At 37.9% G+C, this 18301-nt stretch overlaps 1 protein-coding gene across 1 annotated transcript; it reads right to left on the bottom strand.

The window, feature by feature from the left end:
- Positions 1 to 1360: 1360 nt before the first annotated feature.
- stat1b (signal transducer and activator of transcription 1b) lies at positions 1361 to 12136 on the bottom strand. The gene is made up of 23 exons (XM_059500445.1): positions 11978 to 12136; positions 11039 to 11166; positions 10774 to 10918; positions 10562 to 10657; positions 10389 to 10478; positions 10182 to 10260; positions 9943 to 10037; positions 7604 to 7755; positions 7176 to 7334; positions 6870 to 6962; positions 6500 to 6559; positions 6297 to 6326; positions 5500 to 5590; positions 5361 to 5399; positions 5198 to 5281; positions 4989 to 5087; positions 4766 to 4901; positions 4612 to 4667; positions 4212 to 4306; positions 2572 to 2711; positions 2283 to 2471; positions 1748 to 1829; positions 1361 to 1663 (listed from the first exon to the last, which is right to left on the bottom strand). Exons 2-23 carry the CDS (start codon positions 11164 to 11166, stop codon positions 1636 to 1638), a joined length of 2166 nt encoding a protein of 721 aa, XP_059356428.1. The 5' UTR covers positions 11978 to 12136; the 3' UTR covers positions 1361 to 1635.
- Between the last annotated feature and the right edge of the window lie 6165 nt (positions 12137 to 18301).

The raw sequence follows: 18301 nt of genomic DNA, 5'->3' as shown, positions 1-18301 counted from the left end.
TTATTTATCTTTTACACACAAGCAATTTTAGTTTAACAGTTATTATAAATCATTTATTTTAAATAAATATTAATGTATGCAGATAATGTAATAGGAAATAAGCTGTAGTATCGATAGATTGCACTAATTAAAATTTTAATATGTTCGAGTCTCTATCACTATATATTTTCAAATGTATAAACTAAGTTAACAAGTTTCACTTGTCACTGCACTGATAGAGCAAGATTATTTATTTTATTTGTCTCGTGATTGGCTGTTCACCAGTGATGTCACACATTCATGTGCACAACGCTCCACAAACTCAGAATCAAAAAAAACTGAGTTGACAAAGAATGTTGATGGACAGCATCATACCAACAAAGCTGGATTGGAGAGGTTGGGTTTTGTCAACTCAAAACTAATCCTTTAACTGAATTTGTTCAGCTACCATCATGGTACAGGCCGAAGACCAGTGGGTGATGGATTTATAGATTAGAAACTTCTGAGCCAAGCGTGTTTAAAGCATAAAAATAAATACGGACCGTTGAATGCTTGAATGTGATTGGCTGACAAACATTCTGAGGTGTGCGATTATTTTAAGGGAAATGCACTGTGAGTATCATTCCAGTCAGCTGTCCCTTGACCACATTACATTTCCATATCACTTTGCATAGTAAAGCTGTAATAACGATCACATATTTTGTATATATGGTGTCAAACTCCCCCAGAAAGCTCACTTTGGTCAGCTGTTTCGAACTGCCGAAAGGAACTCGAAACGAACTTCGTTTCGTCCTGATTTTGTTGGAAATTACGTCATATCAGTTCGTTCTTTGATTTCATTTGAATCAGGGCCTTTAGTGTTGAACATAACCTTTTCTATTGAATAAATGTCAACCATCGTTTTCCTTTGACATATTAAGACTTGTCTTACACACTTTATCTTTAAGCGTCATAAAGATTTCCATCTGGAGAAAAATAAAAAATAATAGTAATACATGAATATAAACCATTTAATAGTCTTTATTTTTACTTCACATGACAGTATTTAACATTTCTTTATTTGACCTGGCTTTGAACTGTAGCATTATTTCTGTCTGTTGAAGGTCGGCTGATGTTTATTTCTGTTAGACTGTATCTTGCTGGTTGGTGTGTGTACATGTGCATAATGCAATTGTATGGAAAGATATTTTAATGTGCAAAAAATAAATAAATGCTTCACAAGATGGATAAGAATGTCCTTTTCACAAACAAATGTCTTCACAGAAACAGTTTTTCAGAGTTTTTTGAATGGTACACAGAAAAATAAAAAAAAAATGCAACATGAAAGTTTCTTTACAATATGTTCACGTTTTATACTAACAAAAAGAACAGGATTACACTGTTTTAAGTGTATTCTTTAATTTGATAGAAGAAAGTAGCTCCTCTTCACACAAGTGGAAAATAAATGGATTAGATTCATATATATATATAAAAAAACATGCAAAGATAAAACATTTGGGTATCACTATTAGTTTTCATTATTCAATATAGATGTATGTGTGCCAGATACAATACTTCTAGAAACAGATGAATTTTCCTCCATAAGAAAAGCACTGCATTCAATTTAGATGCATTAGTGGAGAAACGTTCCTCATATCAGGTTTGCCTTGAGGTGCTCTAACACTTTAAGGGTCTTGAAAAAGGTCTAAAAACATATATAGATAAGATATGAATATTGTTTTTCAGTTACAGAAATATATGAAGTAGAAAAAAGAAAGTAATAACTTACTCATCTGACACAGAAATTATGCGCCTGCCTATATATGGCCTGATATATGACCGAGGTTTGTCTATCTCCATCTCTTCTGTATCTGTAGGACAAAAGATCAATGATGTAAAGATCAGGTTGATTCTGACAGTACATACAGACATGCTCTCTAACATACAAGCACTAACATTTTACAAAAGAAAAGTCCCCAAATAGTCTTTGTGAACAGTAGTATTGTAGAACAAAATGGGAATTTGTTAGGTTTGACATCCATTTTGCTTGGAAAAGGTGGTTAGATTAAAATAAATGGCACTTGGTTCAACATTTTGTTATTTAATGCAATGACATCACCATATACTGTATGTATACACATTTAGAAGAAAAATGTCCTATAATAAATTTAAATACATACAGTGTATTTATTTTGTGACATTGTACCCTTAAGATCTGGATCGTAATCTTATGTAGCAGGCTATTGACATCTGTTGTATCAGTTTTACACTCTTATCTTGCTTTCTTTTTTGAATGAATGAATGGTTACATAAAGAATATCTACCATCAGAAGAGCTGATATAGTAGCGACCAAAGGCGTCATCTTTTGGGATATCTGGGTAAAGGTAAACGAGGGGGTTGACTGGAATCTTCTGTGAAGCAGTGAGGGTGTAGTCGCGGATGACGTTGGGCAAGGAAATAGATGCCAGGTCTGATTTAGTGTAGGGCTTCACTGAATGTGTCTTAGGTTCACCTGTATTTGATGACATTCATTCACATATATTACAAGACTGAAAGACAGATATATATAAATAAGTAAGTGATCAAATACTCCAATTCAAACCAGCACACACCGTCCTTGGAATACTCCACCCATGTGATGGTGATTCCTCCGTCTCGACAGGATTCACTGAAGCGCAGAAGGAAAGTGCCAGGCAGTTTGTCGCTCAACAAAGCCCTCTCTCGCTCTTTACTCAAAAACCCTATAATATACCTGTGTATATATGTGGGGAAAAAAAGATTAAATTGGAGTGGATAACGATGTCAAAGAAACTTATATATTCATGGCAGTTATAATACTATTAATTGGAATATAACTTTAGAACATTTTGGCATATTATCATGCTGTTTCGGGTTAGTTGATTTAAAGAAGCAACTTATATATTTTTGTGTGAAATCAGAGTTTCAAAAGAAAAAAGTAGGATGGGATTTTATTTTATTTTATTGGGAATTGCTTGGATTGTGAAAAGTGGGAGTGTTATATATCAAAATCAAACATAGGCAGAGTCACACAAAGACGAGCATGTTTTTTTCTTTGGAATAAAGCAGCTGTATCAATGAATCCTACACAATAAGAAAGACAGTAGCGTGCACAGACCTCCGGAGGGGTAGGGGCTAAACGACGTTGCTAGGGTACAATCGCGGTCCGAGGGGGTCCCCCTCAGTTGAAATCACAGTCTGGGGGCACATAGACTGGACCGAAAGGGAACTTCAGTGTAGTGATTAAAGGAGCATTGCGTAGGTTCTGAAATTTCTAACCGTTACTGACACCAGTGGCCGTTAGAGGAACTGCAGCCAGTCTCATGCTCGTTCTCAGTGCACACGCTCTTTTTTTTTTTTTTTACTTACGAGGAGTGTCCGTGGGTGTCTGAATTGTGCTGGAGGCTGGTCGCTTCTTTCCATCCGCAGAGTCCATTTGAAAACACTATTGCCGCTGCTTACTATAATGGCTGGCGTGCCGTACGGTTGTAAGCCCAAGTAGACGAGAACGTGCATGACGTCACATTTTGTGAATTTTCGCGCCAATTCGGGCCCGACTCATCCAAACACAATTGAGCCTACAGGCTGATAGAGGCAACCGTGGTGGACAGTCGAGGTGTCATTCTTTTTTTTACATCATGGTTGGCTCATACATGTACAAATGAAAACTCTATCTCAAAGATTTTTCTTAAGTAAAAACCTCCACATAGCTCCTTTAAAGGGGCAGGGGCTCGAGCCCCCAACTCCAACACTAGCTTGCTCTATTCTTTTTCTATTGTATCTGTTTTCTTTTTATTTATTATGTAATTTTCTTTAAACTTGCTATGTGTAATGCATTAGGATAACTGAGACTTGTTATAGCACTTGTATATCATTGCTCTTTTGTTGATTTTGATTGCTTCCATTTTTGTAAGTCACTTTGGATAAAAGTGTCTGTAATGTTATGTAAATGTAAAATTACTGAACATAAACACAGAAGCCTGATAAAAAATGCATATTTTTTCTGAAAATTTCAGTCGGCACTTGACTGAAATTCTTTATATATTTTAAACGCTTCATATATTTTAGAATTCTAGGACTTTAAGAAATCTACAATAATAATAATAATAATAATTTAATAAATATTGTTGATTGTACACATCTAAAATGGAACGGATTTTAATATATAGCAGACAGATAGTAACAGGCCTAGATGCTGTATTTGTTCCATTGTCTGTAACGATGGAACTCTTACCCATCATTCCAGATGTTGAGCAGGTGTCTTTTAATAAGGTCCAGAACTCCATCTATCCACAGCCAGAAAGGTACACCCCTCTCATTAGGAGACATCTAGGTGAAAATGCACAAGTTATTTACTCTGCTTCCATTTTATTAGCTAAAGCATTGGCATGGCATTGCTTCATCAATGTTGATGTGACAATATTTATTGCACTTGCCCTTAAAATGAAAAAAAATAACATATGTCCAGTTAGTTTCGAGTTCTGAATGCACAGCTGTTCTTTGTGGAATCTGGCTATTCTACTAAGTTTTGGTTTATCAGTAAATCATGTGGGGACAGCAGAGGAACAAACAAAATGTTAAAGAAAACGAAAGTAACTCTCTTGCATTTGTTTGAACAGTTTCCATAAACTCACCTTACAAAATGTATTCCAGTTAATGAGACCTTCAGGGTCACCTTGGGCATCATGACCTAAAAACATATACAAAATGTAGTGCTATGTACTGGAACTATCAGCATTTACTCAGTTCCATTTCAATAGGTTAAAAATAAAGCACATATAAACACACCAAGAACTTTGTCAGCCAGCGTTCTCAGCTGCTCAGAGTTCAACGCTCGTTTAGTGGCAGAAGAAAACTGCCAGCTTAAGACCTTCGAAAGCTGCCCCCATTTCACAGGTGGAGGATTCAAGAAGAACAACAGATTCTGAGAGAAAGTGTGAGATGGACAGCAAGAGTCAAAACAGAAACCTCAATAGAAGACAAAAACATTGATGAGGGGAAATGGCCATACGTGGGGTTCACTGCAGAGCATGTTGTACCATAAGCTGGAGCCCCAGGCACTAGGTAACTGATTCACATGGGAGATCACCACAATAGGAAGTGATGTGATCTGTTTAATAAAAAAATAAAAAAAAATAAAAAAACCAGTATGGTCAGAATAACTGGTCTGTTCTACAGTTGATATGTCACAATAGGTAGCAACATTTCAGAGTACTTTACCGATAAATCAACACACAGTTCTGGCTGAATGAGTTGAGTTTCAAAGTTAAGTATGTGCAGCTCCTCAGAAATGATGAGAGGAGTCTGTAATAACAAGGAGGAAAACATCAGCAATTCCTTTACTCATTTTATTTGACATCACAGTATGTGTTTTTTGGCCTACCTCACTGGTTCTGTTGTTACTTTTCATCTCTTTTAATTGCTGTGGTAATCAGAGGGAATGAAAGATCAACAATAAACGTTCGGTTAGACATTATATTTATTTATTACTTGCAGTAATATGTTTGTTTTTCACACCTTACCAAATGACGAAATTCAGCTGCTAGACATCCACTGGATTCCTCCAAGTTCATAACTTTAGAAAATGTTCCTAATATGTTGAATTTCCTCGATCTAGGACATCAGAAAACAGACATTTGGATTATTTGAGCTCTGACAGCATGCATACAAATGCTAATGGTGTTTCTTGATAAACAATAAATTGAAAAAAAAAGAAAATTTTATTCAGAACAAAACAGAATAATTTGATTATTAGGGTTTAGATTTGGCATTTCAAGCTTATCTTCTGATTATTATAATGATCACTGTGCAAGTCTGGGGAAGTCGTGGCCTAATGGTTAGAGAGTCGGACTCCCAATCGAAAGGTTGTGAGTTCGACTCCCGGGCCGGCAGGAATTGTGGGTGGGGGGAGTGCATGTACAGTTCTCTCTCCACCCTCAATACCATGACTTAGGTGCCCTTAAGCAAGGCATCGAACCCCCAACTGCTCCCCGGGCGCCGCAGCATAAATGGCTGCCCACTGCTCCGGGTGTGTGCTCACAGTGTGTGTGTGTGTTCACTGCTCTGTGTGTGTGCATTTCAGATGGGTTAAATGCAGAGCACAAATTCTGAGTATGGGTCACCATACTTGGCTGAATGTCACTTCACTTTTTTTAAGACTACACAATGCAGTTAGTGTACAGTAATATTATTACAGGTTTCAACATTTTTGTGGTTGTTATGCTATGCGTCTAAATGCATTGGCTCATTCCAAACATCATATTATAGTAATAAGTCACATTTGTGTTATGAGTTTCTTTGTTCTTTGTATATTACGTACCCTTTTATTGTGTCTTTCTCTGTTAAATCTCTACAGAAGAAAAACAAATATACTGTATGAATGCATAGATAGATGGATGGATGGATAGATAGATAGATAGATAGATAGATAGATAGATAGATAGATAGATAGATAGATAGATAGATAGATAGATAGATAGATAGATAGATAGATAGATAGATAGATTGAGAGGTTTTGCTTACTTGTCAATAGAGACTTTTACTTTGAGTTGACAGTTCAGTTCAGGGAGTTTGACTAGTGATCTACAAAATAATACATAGCGACATCACCGAAGTTAAAGGTTTTATTAACTTACCATGGTAAACAATGAGTCCGCACACCAGAAAATGCTCCTTAGCAATTTTAATGATTGTGGGGTGAGCAATCATTAAAATTGCTAAGGAGCATTTTCTGGTGTGCGGACTCATTGTTTACCTTTGCAACTACTTTTCTGCCCAGCACCCAGTTCTGTTGTTTTAGATGTGCGTGCTGTACCTTTGAATTTTATTAACTTACCATCAATTCAAATAAGGAACATCACAGTGTTATGGACGGAAACTTCAAGAAACCCACCTGATCTTGACTGTGAACTGCACTCCTGTTTTTATCACCAAGGGTCTCTGAGGATGTGTCGGCATACAAGGCTGTCTCTCCACCACAAGAGAACTGAAAGACACATCACAACCACTGCCATCCTGTTCAACACTTAAATCTTTCAGAAGTGATGCACACCACAAAATATATTCAAATTCCCCAGTGAACCTTTAACCCCACAAATCCTCCCATCAATACCCAAATGCTTTTTAAATTTTTTCTACAGCTTGTGCTCTACATATGAAACCACAGAAAGGTATGAACAGATAAAGCATTGAGTCTCACTTTAATACAAGGTTTTTGAAAAGTGCAAGGGCCTGGTCATCTAGCTGGCTCTTGCCCAGAGTGAGGGGGTCGTTGTTGTAGGTGAATTTCTGCACCAATTCATGTACTTTCTTCAGCTGCTGACGGATCTGTTGAAGACACTCTGCCACCACTGTGAACCTGGATCACAATTCATGTATTAGCTAATTATAAAAAATAATATATCAGAATCACCAACAACAACAAAACAAAAACAATATGAGTTTATCAGCTCCAGTTTGAGACTACGTTGGGTATAGAAATACTTTTATTAATAGCCTTTTGGAACAACTTGTAATTTCAAGGATTGTCTTTCTATTTAAGTAATTAAATAATATAAAATATCAGATATTTTATTTTGTGATTATTTAGTTTCCAGGTCATTTGAAGCGGACCCTAGAGGTTCTCACCAGCTCTGCAGTTGGTCCAGACATGCATTGGGCGGCCCACCAATACAAACCATCTGCTGTCTCTTCTTCCACTCAGGTAACTCTTCTGATATGAGTGTGAGCTGGATCTGCTCTGCTAGAGTCAGTGCATTAGCGATTTCTTTTATCACCACCTGCACACATATTTATGCTATATTTAAGAAAAAAATATGATACTGAAGACAATGGCAACATTAAAGTCACCTTAAAATCAACACTGACACTTTTTTTTAATCCATGTGCCCTTGTAATCTTTAATCAAAATAACTTCCCCTGCCTCTTGCAATGACATCTCTCATATGACACGTTTACTGGTTTAAGGGTTGGAACAATTAAACGATCCAATCAATTCCCAATGGATAAAATCAAGTCCCACTCTACATCTGTTCAAGTTTGAGATGCCAGAGATATAAACATCAAAACCAGCCTCCCCAACACACTCGATCTGCTCCAGTTTGTATTCCGTATAACCGCTCTACAAACGTTGCAATTTCCTCCACCTGGCTCTTATCAACCTAGAAAATAAAGACTACTATGTTAGAATGCTGTTCATTGACTTCAGCTCAGCATTCAACACAATAATCCCACAACAGCTCATTAATAAACTAAACCTGCTGGGCCTTAATTGTTCCCTCTGTAATTGGATCCTGGACTATATAACTGGAAGACCTCAGTAAGTCCGTGTCAGCCAAAACACCTCAAGCACTACCACACTGAGCACAGGTGCCCCACAAGGCTTTGTGCTCAGCCCGCTGCTCTTCACGCTGTTGACCCACTACTGCACTGCCAAGTTCAGCTCCAATCACATCATCAAGTTTGCAAATGACACAACGATGGTAAGTCTCATCAGCAACAGCGATTAAATGCACTACAGAGAGGAAGTGGCACAACTGACTGAATGGTGTAGCACTAACAACCTGTCCATCAATGTGGGGAAGACAAAGGAGGTTGTGATGGACTTCAGGAGAAACTCTGTTGACTGGGGGTGGCCATCGACAGCTCGACTGTGGAGAGAGTCAGCAGCACTAAATTCCTGGGGGTGCACATCACAGAGGATCTCACCTGGACCACCAACAACATGTCATTCTCCAAGAAGGCACAACAGCGCCTACACTTTCTACACTGGCTGAAAAGAGCAAGTCTCCCTCCACCCATCCTCACCACATTCTACAGGGGCACCATTGAGAGTGTGCTGACCAGCTGCATCACTGTCTGGTTTCTAACTGTAGTGCAGCAGACTGCAAGACCCTCCAGCGGACAGTTAACACAGCTGCAAAGTTCAGCACCAGATCCGACCTGTTAATATTTGGCCGGTTACCCGACCCGCGCCCGCGATAAATCACACACGCTAAAATCATTGCAATTAAAGTGTTTTATTTTTTATCTCGCACCTCTCTCAACATCACAACAGCATCATAAATGGGCTAATGAAAACAGGCTAAAGTGTGCTTTGTTTTGCACCATTCAAGTAATCTACCAACAGAACCTAAATAGGCTATGGAACCTGATAACTATACACAAATAAACCTATTAATGAAAAAAAAAAGAACAAGAAAAAAATACAACCTGAGCCTGTCGCTCACAAACTATGGATTTACTTTCCCTTAAGGTTAGAGTGCAGATAAAGGATATCGTCCACAGGACCAGGTTTAAGCTGCGTTCTCCGTTCTTGAATTACAAATCCAGCTGTGGAAAAGTCTCTCTCACTCGCGGCGCTCGAGAAGCATCAACAAAAGTCACACTGTCACAGTGGTGGTGACGTGATGGGTCAAATGTCATATATCGTTGTTGCGTTTGTGTAATGGTAATTTACACAACATGTATATATATATAGTATATTTATAGTCAAAATCTGTCAGTAGGTTAGTTGTGTATAGGTACAATATTTACGTGAAGCCTTTGTATTTTTATTAGATATTGTATATTTATAATCAAAATCTGTCAATGGGTTAGTTGTGTATTGGTTTATACCGTTTTACTCCATTGCTGTATGTCTGTATTTATGTAGCACCGTGGTCCTGTGAGGCATGACATTTCGTTCCACTGTATGTCCACACATGTGGCAGAATGACAATAAAGCTCAGCCTGAACTTGTTATTATTGAGATAACCCCAACTTGATAATCACTTTTGCCTTTGGCATCATGTTACACTTTTTTTGTGTTAAACTTGGAGGCTTAGATTAATATCACAATAGAAAAGTCTATGGTAACTTCTGTTTCATGCAGACTTTACTTGCACATTCCTACAGATGTGAACATTCCTGAGCTCAATCTTTCAGCTAAATCTATGTAGAGACATATTACTGAAATCTTGACCTACCTCTCTTTTCACGCTCAGCCCAACAAACATTTGTCTAATTGGCATTTCCTCCTGCTGGATCTCTTTTGTTTTCTGGCTATTCATTTCAAATTCCACTGAAAGTATAAAAATACAGTCCATACCATTTCTCACTCATGTGAATTCACACTGTATTTGTCCACAGCATTGATCTAACCAAATATATCACAAAATATGAGATGATACCAGGAGAGAAATGATAAAAATGTATCTAATGTTACCTCGACTCTGCAAAGTATTTCTCTTGAAGTCGTACTCATCTTGCACATCCTCCAGATCTTGAATGTCCTGTTCTATTTCCTACAAGCAATAAATATTCCACAAGTGCAGTAGTTTGAAAATTTGTATTTTCATGTAAACCGGTGTCATTTAAAGCATTTTTGTGGTAAAGAGCCAGAACCATACCATTATTCACTGAGATGGTTTACCTGCACAGTCGTTTTCAAATTGTTGACTTTATTGGCCAACTCGTTTTGCTGTTCCATAGTGATACTCCCATGTGAGGAACCAACTTTACCCTTAAAGCAAATTTACGAAGATGAATGATAAACGCATGTGCAGTTTTGAAATGACAGCTGTAATGGAAGACTAAATGCCTTACTTGTGTTCTAAGTGCATTTTCCAGTATCTTTCTTTCTTCATTTAAAGTGCTAGCTATGATCATAGCCATGTGAACAGGATCCTCCTGGAAGTGCTCCTAATGGGAGACAATTATTTCCATTAGCAAGGCCGTTTTATTTTAGAATAATGAAATCAGCTATATTAATGTATATTGGATGTAATATTGTATGAAAAACAACATAAAAATTGCACCTGTAGGTTTCGCTTAATTTTGCGTATATTATGCTGTAAAAGGAAGTTGTTTCCTAGGTTGAGATGGCTGTAGTGCTCATCCAGTTGGTTTAGGAGTTCATGGAAGCGCAGGGTTGCCAAAGATACATTACTTGCAACTGATTCCCTGCAACCAACAATAAAGTGTTAAAAGATATGATTTGCAGCAATTCATGATACAGAAATTTGCAATTGGTTAATACATTCAATAACTACAAATGAAGCATTAAATTTAAACAAGTCTCACCAGTCGTGACTCTCAATCCATTGACTGAGATACTGTCGGATCTCCATTGGAAAAGCCTCATCGTAAAGCTGGTCCACTTGCTCTAAATACAGAGAGTCCAGCAGCTGCAGCTGGCTCCAGAGTGTCATCTGAAGACATAAACCACAAGCTTATATGAAATAGTGCAAGAGCATTTATTTGCAACATCCTGCCTTTGTTGAAATTTGTCACATAGTACAATGTTTATGTGCAGTTGTGTTGATAGTTACTATAATAAAATGTGTTATAAAAATGCACAAATGTATTATTTTTTAAGAATTTATCACACTTTCATTTGGAAAAAAAAAAAATATATATATATATATTAATATTTAAATTAAAAAAGTCTCAGCACTCAGAAAGTCACTCATCTGACCATGGTCACACTAGACTTTCATTAAGACTGTTTCAGGATTTAGACAGTTAGGCTACTCGTAAATGTCACTCTTTAAAAAAATAGTTTTGTATGCATGGGAGCAATTAAGGGTCATCAAACCCTTGTATTAATTTGTACTATTTTTTTCTTCAGGTCATAGTTGACCAATAGTGAGCTTTTAAAGGCAACGAAATGAGAGACTTTTTTGCATGAGTTTGCGTCTCCGCTGTCCCGTTTTAGCAAATATGAATGGAAATAAATGGAACAAAAACTGTAGTATATATGACCGCACCATATGACAAAGCAAAATATAATTCTAAAGACTGATTAAATGCTTCTGTTCTATGCTATTAATATTTAACACGTCCGTTCTTTTTTAAGCTGTATGTAAAAAATAAATTATAAAGACAACCATGTTTTCAACTCAGTTTTCATTGCATTATAAACAGAGTAAACTCATTTACATACTATTATATTAACATTTGCCAATTTCCCACAGCCTTTACAGAAAGAACGAACGCTTAGATAACATAGCAGAAAATTACCTTTCAACATAGAAGTTGGGTCAAGGCACAAAAGCAGTATATCTCAGGCTTAGCAAATACACAAGATACAAGTAAACTGAACTGTTTCTGCTTCAGACTTCTATTGTCTTCAGTGACCCCATAATGGTAAAATATGAAATGCTGACGCAGGTTACCGCCCCCACTGGCACCGTAGGCCAATCGGAATGCTCTAATTTCCATATGCAAATACACCAGCGATAAGAACCAATCATGTTCCACTACGAACGCTTAGCCGCGCACCTTTAGCGTATGGCTGTTCTCGGCAAGCGCAGCCCTCCCTTTACTTTCACGCTGATCACAGAATAGCAACTGATGTGAAAACAGAAACTTAGCAAATCACTAGACTAGTATTACATTAAGTTTGGTAATAAGATAAAAGCCGCTCATAATCATCTAAGGAGCACTGATAATTATATGAAAAGAGAAAGGAAGTTACATCTGTGGTTGCATCACTGACCTTATGTGGACGAGTCTGTCAGGCTGATATGGTTTGGATTGGGGGGGGGGGGGTTGTGAAACTGAAGGCACAGCCACCGCGCAAGCATGCGTTTTCTGAGAAAGCGAGACCTAAACAGAAACGAAACTTGGATTTACGTCAATTCCCTATTATTTTACTACACGCCACTGGATGTTTTAAGGAGACCCCTTGGTTGTCCATGTGCTTTGTTTTAAGCGTAGAGGCACAAACGGATAGAAATAGATACGACACCCGTTTAACGTACATTAAAAATTATTTTATCGTGAGATATGAGTCATTCTTCTTGTGAATTTGTTGAGAAACGTTGAATGAATGAATGCTCTGGTTGTAATTTAAGGAAGTGGTTCAATAAAGGGGAAAACCAGCAGCAGGTTCATAGTGAAACAATCCATCTAACGTCACAAAATCCTTTGCAAATATTTGCTTATGTTTACGCCGTTGTTTACTCGCCAAGATGATGTCACTTCCTGGAGGATGATGTCATTAAGGAACTGGGCAAGATTGCAAAAATCCCGGAAAAAGGTCCTGATATTTGTTAGTTAAGGCGATATGTTAAAAGACAAATTTAGGCTATAGGAAACGGGGGTAATGCATTGCAAGTAACGCGAGTTACAGAATTAGATTACTTTTTCAAGTAACTAACGCATTACTTTTTAATGTAACGAGTTACTTTTTCAAATAAATAATGCAATATTCCTTGTTATTTCCCCATTTATTGAATGACAAGTCTCCTGTACCCATGTTGAGAGAAATCAGAGGTACAGCTGTGTGCGCTGTTGTAAACATGTTACTGTACAGTCGTGGCCAAAAGTTTTGAGAATTACATAAATATTAGTTTTCAAAAAGTTTGCTGCTAAACTGCTTTTAGGTCTTTGTTTCAGTTGTTTCTGTGATGTACTGAAATATAATTACAAGCACTTAATACGTTTCAAAGGCTTTTATCGACAATTACATGACATTTATGCAAAGAGTCAGTATTTGCAGTGGCCCTTGTTTTTCAGGACCTCTGCAATTCGACTGGGCATGTTCTCAATCAACTTCTGGGCCAAATCCTGACTGATGGCAACCCATTCTTTCATAATCACTTCTTGGAATTTGTCAGAATTAGTGGGTTTTTGTTTGTCCACCCGCCTCTTGAGGATTGACCACAAGTTCTTAATGGGATTAAGATCTGGGGAGTTTCCAGGCCATGGACCCAAAATTTCAACATTCTGGTCCCCGAGCCACTTAGTTATCACTTTTGCCTTATGGCACGGTGCTCCATCGTGCTGGAAAATGCATTGTTCTTCACCAAACTGTTGTTGGAAAAAGTTGCTGTTGGAGGGTGTTTTGGTACCATTCTTTATTCATGGGTGTGTTTTTGGGCAGAATTGTGAGTGAGCCCACTCCCTTGGATGAGAAGCAACCCCACACATGAATGGTGTCAGGATGCTTTAAGTCAAAGTCTTTAAACAAAATACATTGCATCAAAGCAACTGAACAACATTCATTAGGAAAACAGTGTGTCAATAATGCAAAAATGATAGTTAAAGGCAGTTCATCATTGGATTGAGTTATGTCATCTCTGTTCAGTTAAATAGTGTCTGTGCATTTATTTGCAATCAAGTCAACGATATCGCTGTAGATGAAGTGTCCCAGCTAAGCAAGCCAGAGGCGACAGCAGCAAGGAACCGAAACTCCATCGGTGACAGAATGGAGAAAAAAACCTTGGGAGAAACCAGGCTCAGTTGGGGGTCAGTTCTCCTCTGACCAGACGAAACCAGTAGTTCAATTCCAGGCTGCAGCAAAGTCAGATTGTGCAGAAGAATCATCTGTTTCCTGTGGTCTTGTCCTGGTGCTCCTCTGAGACAAGGTCTTTACAGGGGATCTGTATCTGGGGCTCTAGTTGTCCTGGTCTCCGCTGTCTTTCAGGGCAGTAGAGGTCCTTTCTAGGTGCTGATCCACCATCTGGTCTGGATACGTACTGGATCCGCGTGACTGCAGTGACCCTCTGATCTGGATACAGACTGGATCTGGTGGCCACGGTGACCTCGGAAAAAGAGAGAAACAGACAAATATTAGCGTAGATGCCATTCTTCTAATGATGTAGCAAGTACATAGGGTGTTATGGGAAGTGTTTCCGGTTCCGGTTTACCTAATTAATGCAGCCTAAAAATCCTTTAATGGATTTGGATATTAAAAGCATATTAGTATGTTATGTGTATGCCAGGTTAAAGAGATGGGTCTTTAATCTAGATTTAAACTGCAAGAGTGTGTCTGCCTCCCGAACAATGTTAGGTAGGTTATTCCAGAGTTTAGGCGCCAAATAGGAAAAGGATCTGCCGCCCGCAGTTGATTTTGATATTCTTATTGATATTCTGATATTCTTTACTGTTGGCATGACACAGGACTGATGGTAGCGCTCACCTTTTCTTCTCCGGACAAGCCTTTTTCCAGATGCCCCAAACAATCGGAAAGGGGCTTCATCGGAGAATATGACTTTGCCCCAGTCCTCAGCAGTCCATTCACTATACTTTCTGCAGAAGATCAATCTGTCCCTGATGTTTTTTTTGGAGAGAAATGGCTTCTTTGCTGCCCTTCTTGACACCAGGCCATCTTCCAAAAGTCTTCGGCCCTGTCCAAACGGACACGGGTATTTTTATAACCGTGACTTTTTTACGCGGTTCGGCCATCGTCCACACGAAAGCGAAGTTTCAGGGCACCAAAACCGAACATTTTTGAAAACTACGGCCAGGGTGAGCATTTTCAGAAACGCAAGTTGCAGTGTTTTCGTGTGGACAGTATGACCGGGGTTTTTGCCTTGTGACGTCAGAGTGTGCGCCGTTATCCGCTGTGTTTGACACGGTTTGACGTCAGATTGTGCGCTGCTGACTGCTTCTGATTGGCCAAGGTGACTTTACAATTTGGGTTATATCGCCGCCTGCTGGTGTGGCATGCTCTTGACAGCGCTTGATAGCATGTTTTGGCGTTTTCATGTGGACGGGATTTTTTTTTTAAACACAGGAGGAAAAACTCCGGTTATAAAAATACCCGTGTCCGTGTGGACTAGGCCTTCGCCTCACTGTGCGTGCAGATGCGCTCACACCTGCCTGCTGCCATTCCTGAGCAAGCTCTGCACTGGTGGCACTCCGATCCCGCAGCTGAATCCTCTTTAGGAGACGATCCTGCCGCTTGCTGGACTTTTTTGGATGCCCTGAAGCCTTCTTTACAAGAATTGAACCTCTTTCCTTGAAGTTCTTGATGATCCTATAAATTGTTTATTTAGGTGCAATCTTAGTAGCCACAATATCCTTGCCTGTGAAGCCATTTTTATGCAACGCAATGATGGCTGCACGCGTTTCTTTGCAGGACACCATGGTTAACAATGGAAGAACAATGATTTCAAGCATCACCCTCCTTTTAACATGTCAAGTCTTCCATTCTAACCCAATCAGCCTGACATAATGATCTCCAGCCTTGTGCTCGTCAACATTCTCACCTGAGTTAACAAGACGATTACTGAAATGATCTCAGCAGGTCCTTTAATGACAGCAATGAAATGCAGTGGAAAGGTTTTTTTGGGATTAAGTTAATTTTCATGGCAAAGAAGGACTATGCAATTCATCTGATCACTCTTCATAACTTACTGGAGTATATGCAAATTGCTATTATAAAAACTTAAGCAGCAACTTTTCCAATTTCCAATATTTTTGTAATTCTCAAAACTTTTGGCCACGACTGTAGTTCTAGACTAAATGTAAACATGCATTTATTAATCTTTCTCTCTCTCTCTCTCTCTCTCTCTCTCTCTCTCTCTCTCTCTCTCTCTCTCACACACACACACACACACACACACACACACACACAAAACCGATTCAGTATTCATCAAAATTACAACACTGAAATGCAAACTCGGAATGTGACGCAAACCATAATTAAATATGTTAAATAACACAAATATCCATTATGTATTTAATCCCATTCTATTAATCAATGTTTTGATGCTGACCTTTGATGATCCAGTTCCCCCATACTCATAAGTAAAATGAGATTAGATAAACTAACATTTGTGCTTCATAGTTTTTTTTATTAGTAGTAGTAGTAGTATTGCTAAACCGTGTTGAACTTCCGTTCTACTGTACAGACGTGAATTTACTTTTCATTCAGCCTGAGGCTTATTCCTTTCACTTTTTGGTGTGAAAGGGCTTTTATTTGCTAAAAATATAACTTTTTATATAAAAAACAAACAAACAAGCCCTGCCCAGATTTAAAACATTTAGAACATTACTTTCCATAAAAAGTAACTAAGTCATGTAATTATTAACTTTTTTAGGCAGTAATGTAATATTGTAATGCATTAGGCTACATTTAAATAAGCTTTTTAAATAAGCTGCATTTAAATAAGCTCAGACTGAATAAGCTTTTTTTTTGCACTACAATCTTTTTATCTGCACTGTTTGTTCACTTCACTGGTTTGCACTCTGTCTGCCATGTGCCTTGCACTGCTTTATTTAACTTTATTTTTATTTATTTATTTTATTTTTTTATATGCCCTTATTGTATAGTTGTATTGTAAAGTTGTATTTTATATTTTATATTTAATCTAGATTTTTAGGCTCTACTGTTAGTGTTATCTGTATGCACCATCTGACAGTAACACAATTTCAATTCTCTGTATGCATGTACTGTACATGTGGAAGAATTGACAATAAAGCAGACTTGACTTGACTTAACAGTAACTTTCCACAACACTGATAGGAAATACCTATACATTAATTACCAGTTAAAACAATGCACCTGAGACATTTGTTAATAAATATATATATTTTTCTTTTTTGAAGAACATTGTGTAGCATTCCAGGTCATGGCAAAATACAATAATGAAATTACAGTAGCCTAATGAAATTGTTGAAAATAAACCCATATGTTGACTTGAAGTGATCTATTACCTAAAATAAAAATTTCATCATCGTTTACTCCCCCTCATGCCATTCTAAACCTGTATTAATTTCCTTCTTGTGTTGTTGAGCACAGCATTTTAAGAGACTGTGGGTAACCAGCTGACGGTAGCCATTGACTCCCAGTATTGTATTGTCCCCATGATATGCGAGTCAATGGCCAGCATCAACTGTTTGGTTGAAAATGTCTTAATAGCAATATATTTTGGACGAACTATCAATTTATCATCTTGACATAAAATTTAAATGATTCCTGCCTTTTAAACAGTGGCCTTATTATTTTATCCAGTATATTAAAACATGCCAGGGACATGAAAATGTTTTGCATAGTATCGTTTAGATTGTTACAGAAACGAAACTCATTTAACTTATCAAGTTATGATCAACTTATGATTCATAGTCCAACTGTGTTGTTTGATGACATTTTATAGACATCAGTACCCCCCCACACTACACACACACACACACACACACACACCAGTATGTCAAACCAAAGAGAATGAAGTAGATATCAGCATATTTAGTTGCAGAAATGCATATTTTGCATGTCATATTTCCAACTCAAAAACATTAAGTGTTAAAGTGTTTTAACAATTTCTAAACATTGATGTTTAATTGACATAGGTCATATTGCAGGCTCATGGTGCCTATAGGCACTGACTTGAATAAAAGTTTTTTGTTTATGAAGTATCATATCTACTTAATGATAATGAAAAATGTGGTTTGATTCCTACTCCTAGCTCTAAATTACTGGATTCTACAGGCGTAAGCACCTCACATATGCTGACAGGAAGAATGTGGGTGAAAGCCTTTCCCATGTTACTTGCAGCATGCAGTCTGCAGCCCACTCAACAACATTTCCAACCTCAGAATGTGAACAACCACAAT

Source organism: Carassius carassius, chromosome 19, assembly GCF_963082965.1.
Source record: "Carassius carassius chromosome 19, fCarCar2.1, whole genome shotgun sequence".
Taxonomy (NCBI): Eukaryota; Metazoa; Chordata; class Actinopteri; order Cypriniformes; family Cyprinidae; genus Carassius; species Carassius carassius.
Note: the sequence above shows the minus strand (reverse complement) of the source record. Positions and strands in the feature narration are given on the sequence as shown.

Bases quoted from the DNA above. Each gene is read 5' to 3' on its own strand.
- stat1b (XM_059500445.1), bottom strand. From the start codon at position 11,166: ATGACACTCTGGAGCCAGCTGCAGCTGCTGGACTCTCTGTATTTAGAG. The intron at 4,902-4,988 runs GTATGGCCATTT...ACTTTCTCTCAG, and splicing joins TGCTCTGCAGTGAACCCCAC to AATCTGTTGTTCTTCTTGAA. The intron at 1,664-1,747 runs GTAAGTTATTAC...ATATGTTTTTAG, and splicing joins ATAATTTCTGTGTCAGATGA to ACCTTTTTCAAGACCCTTAA.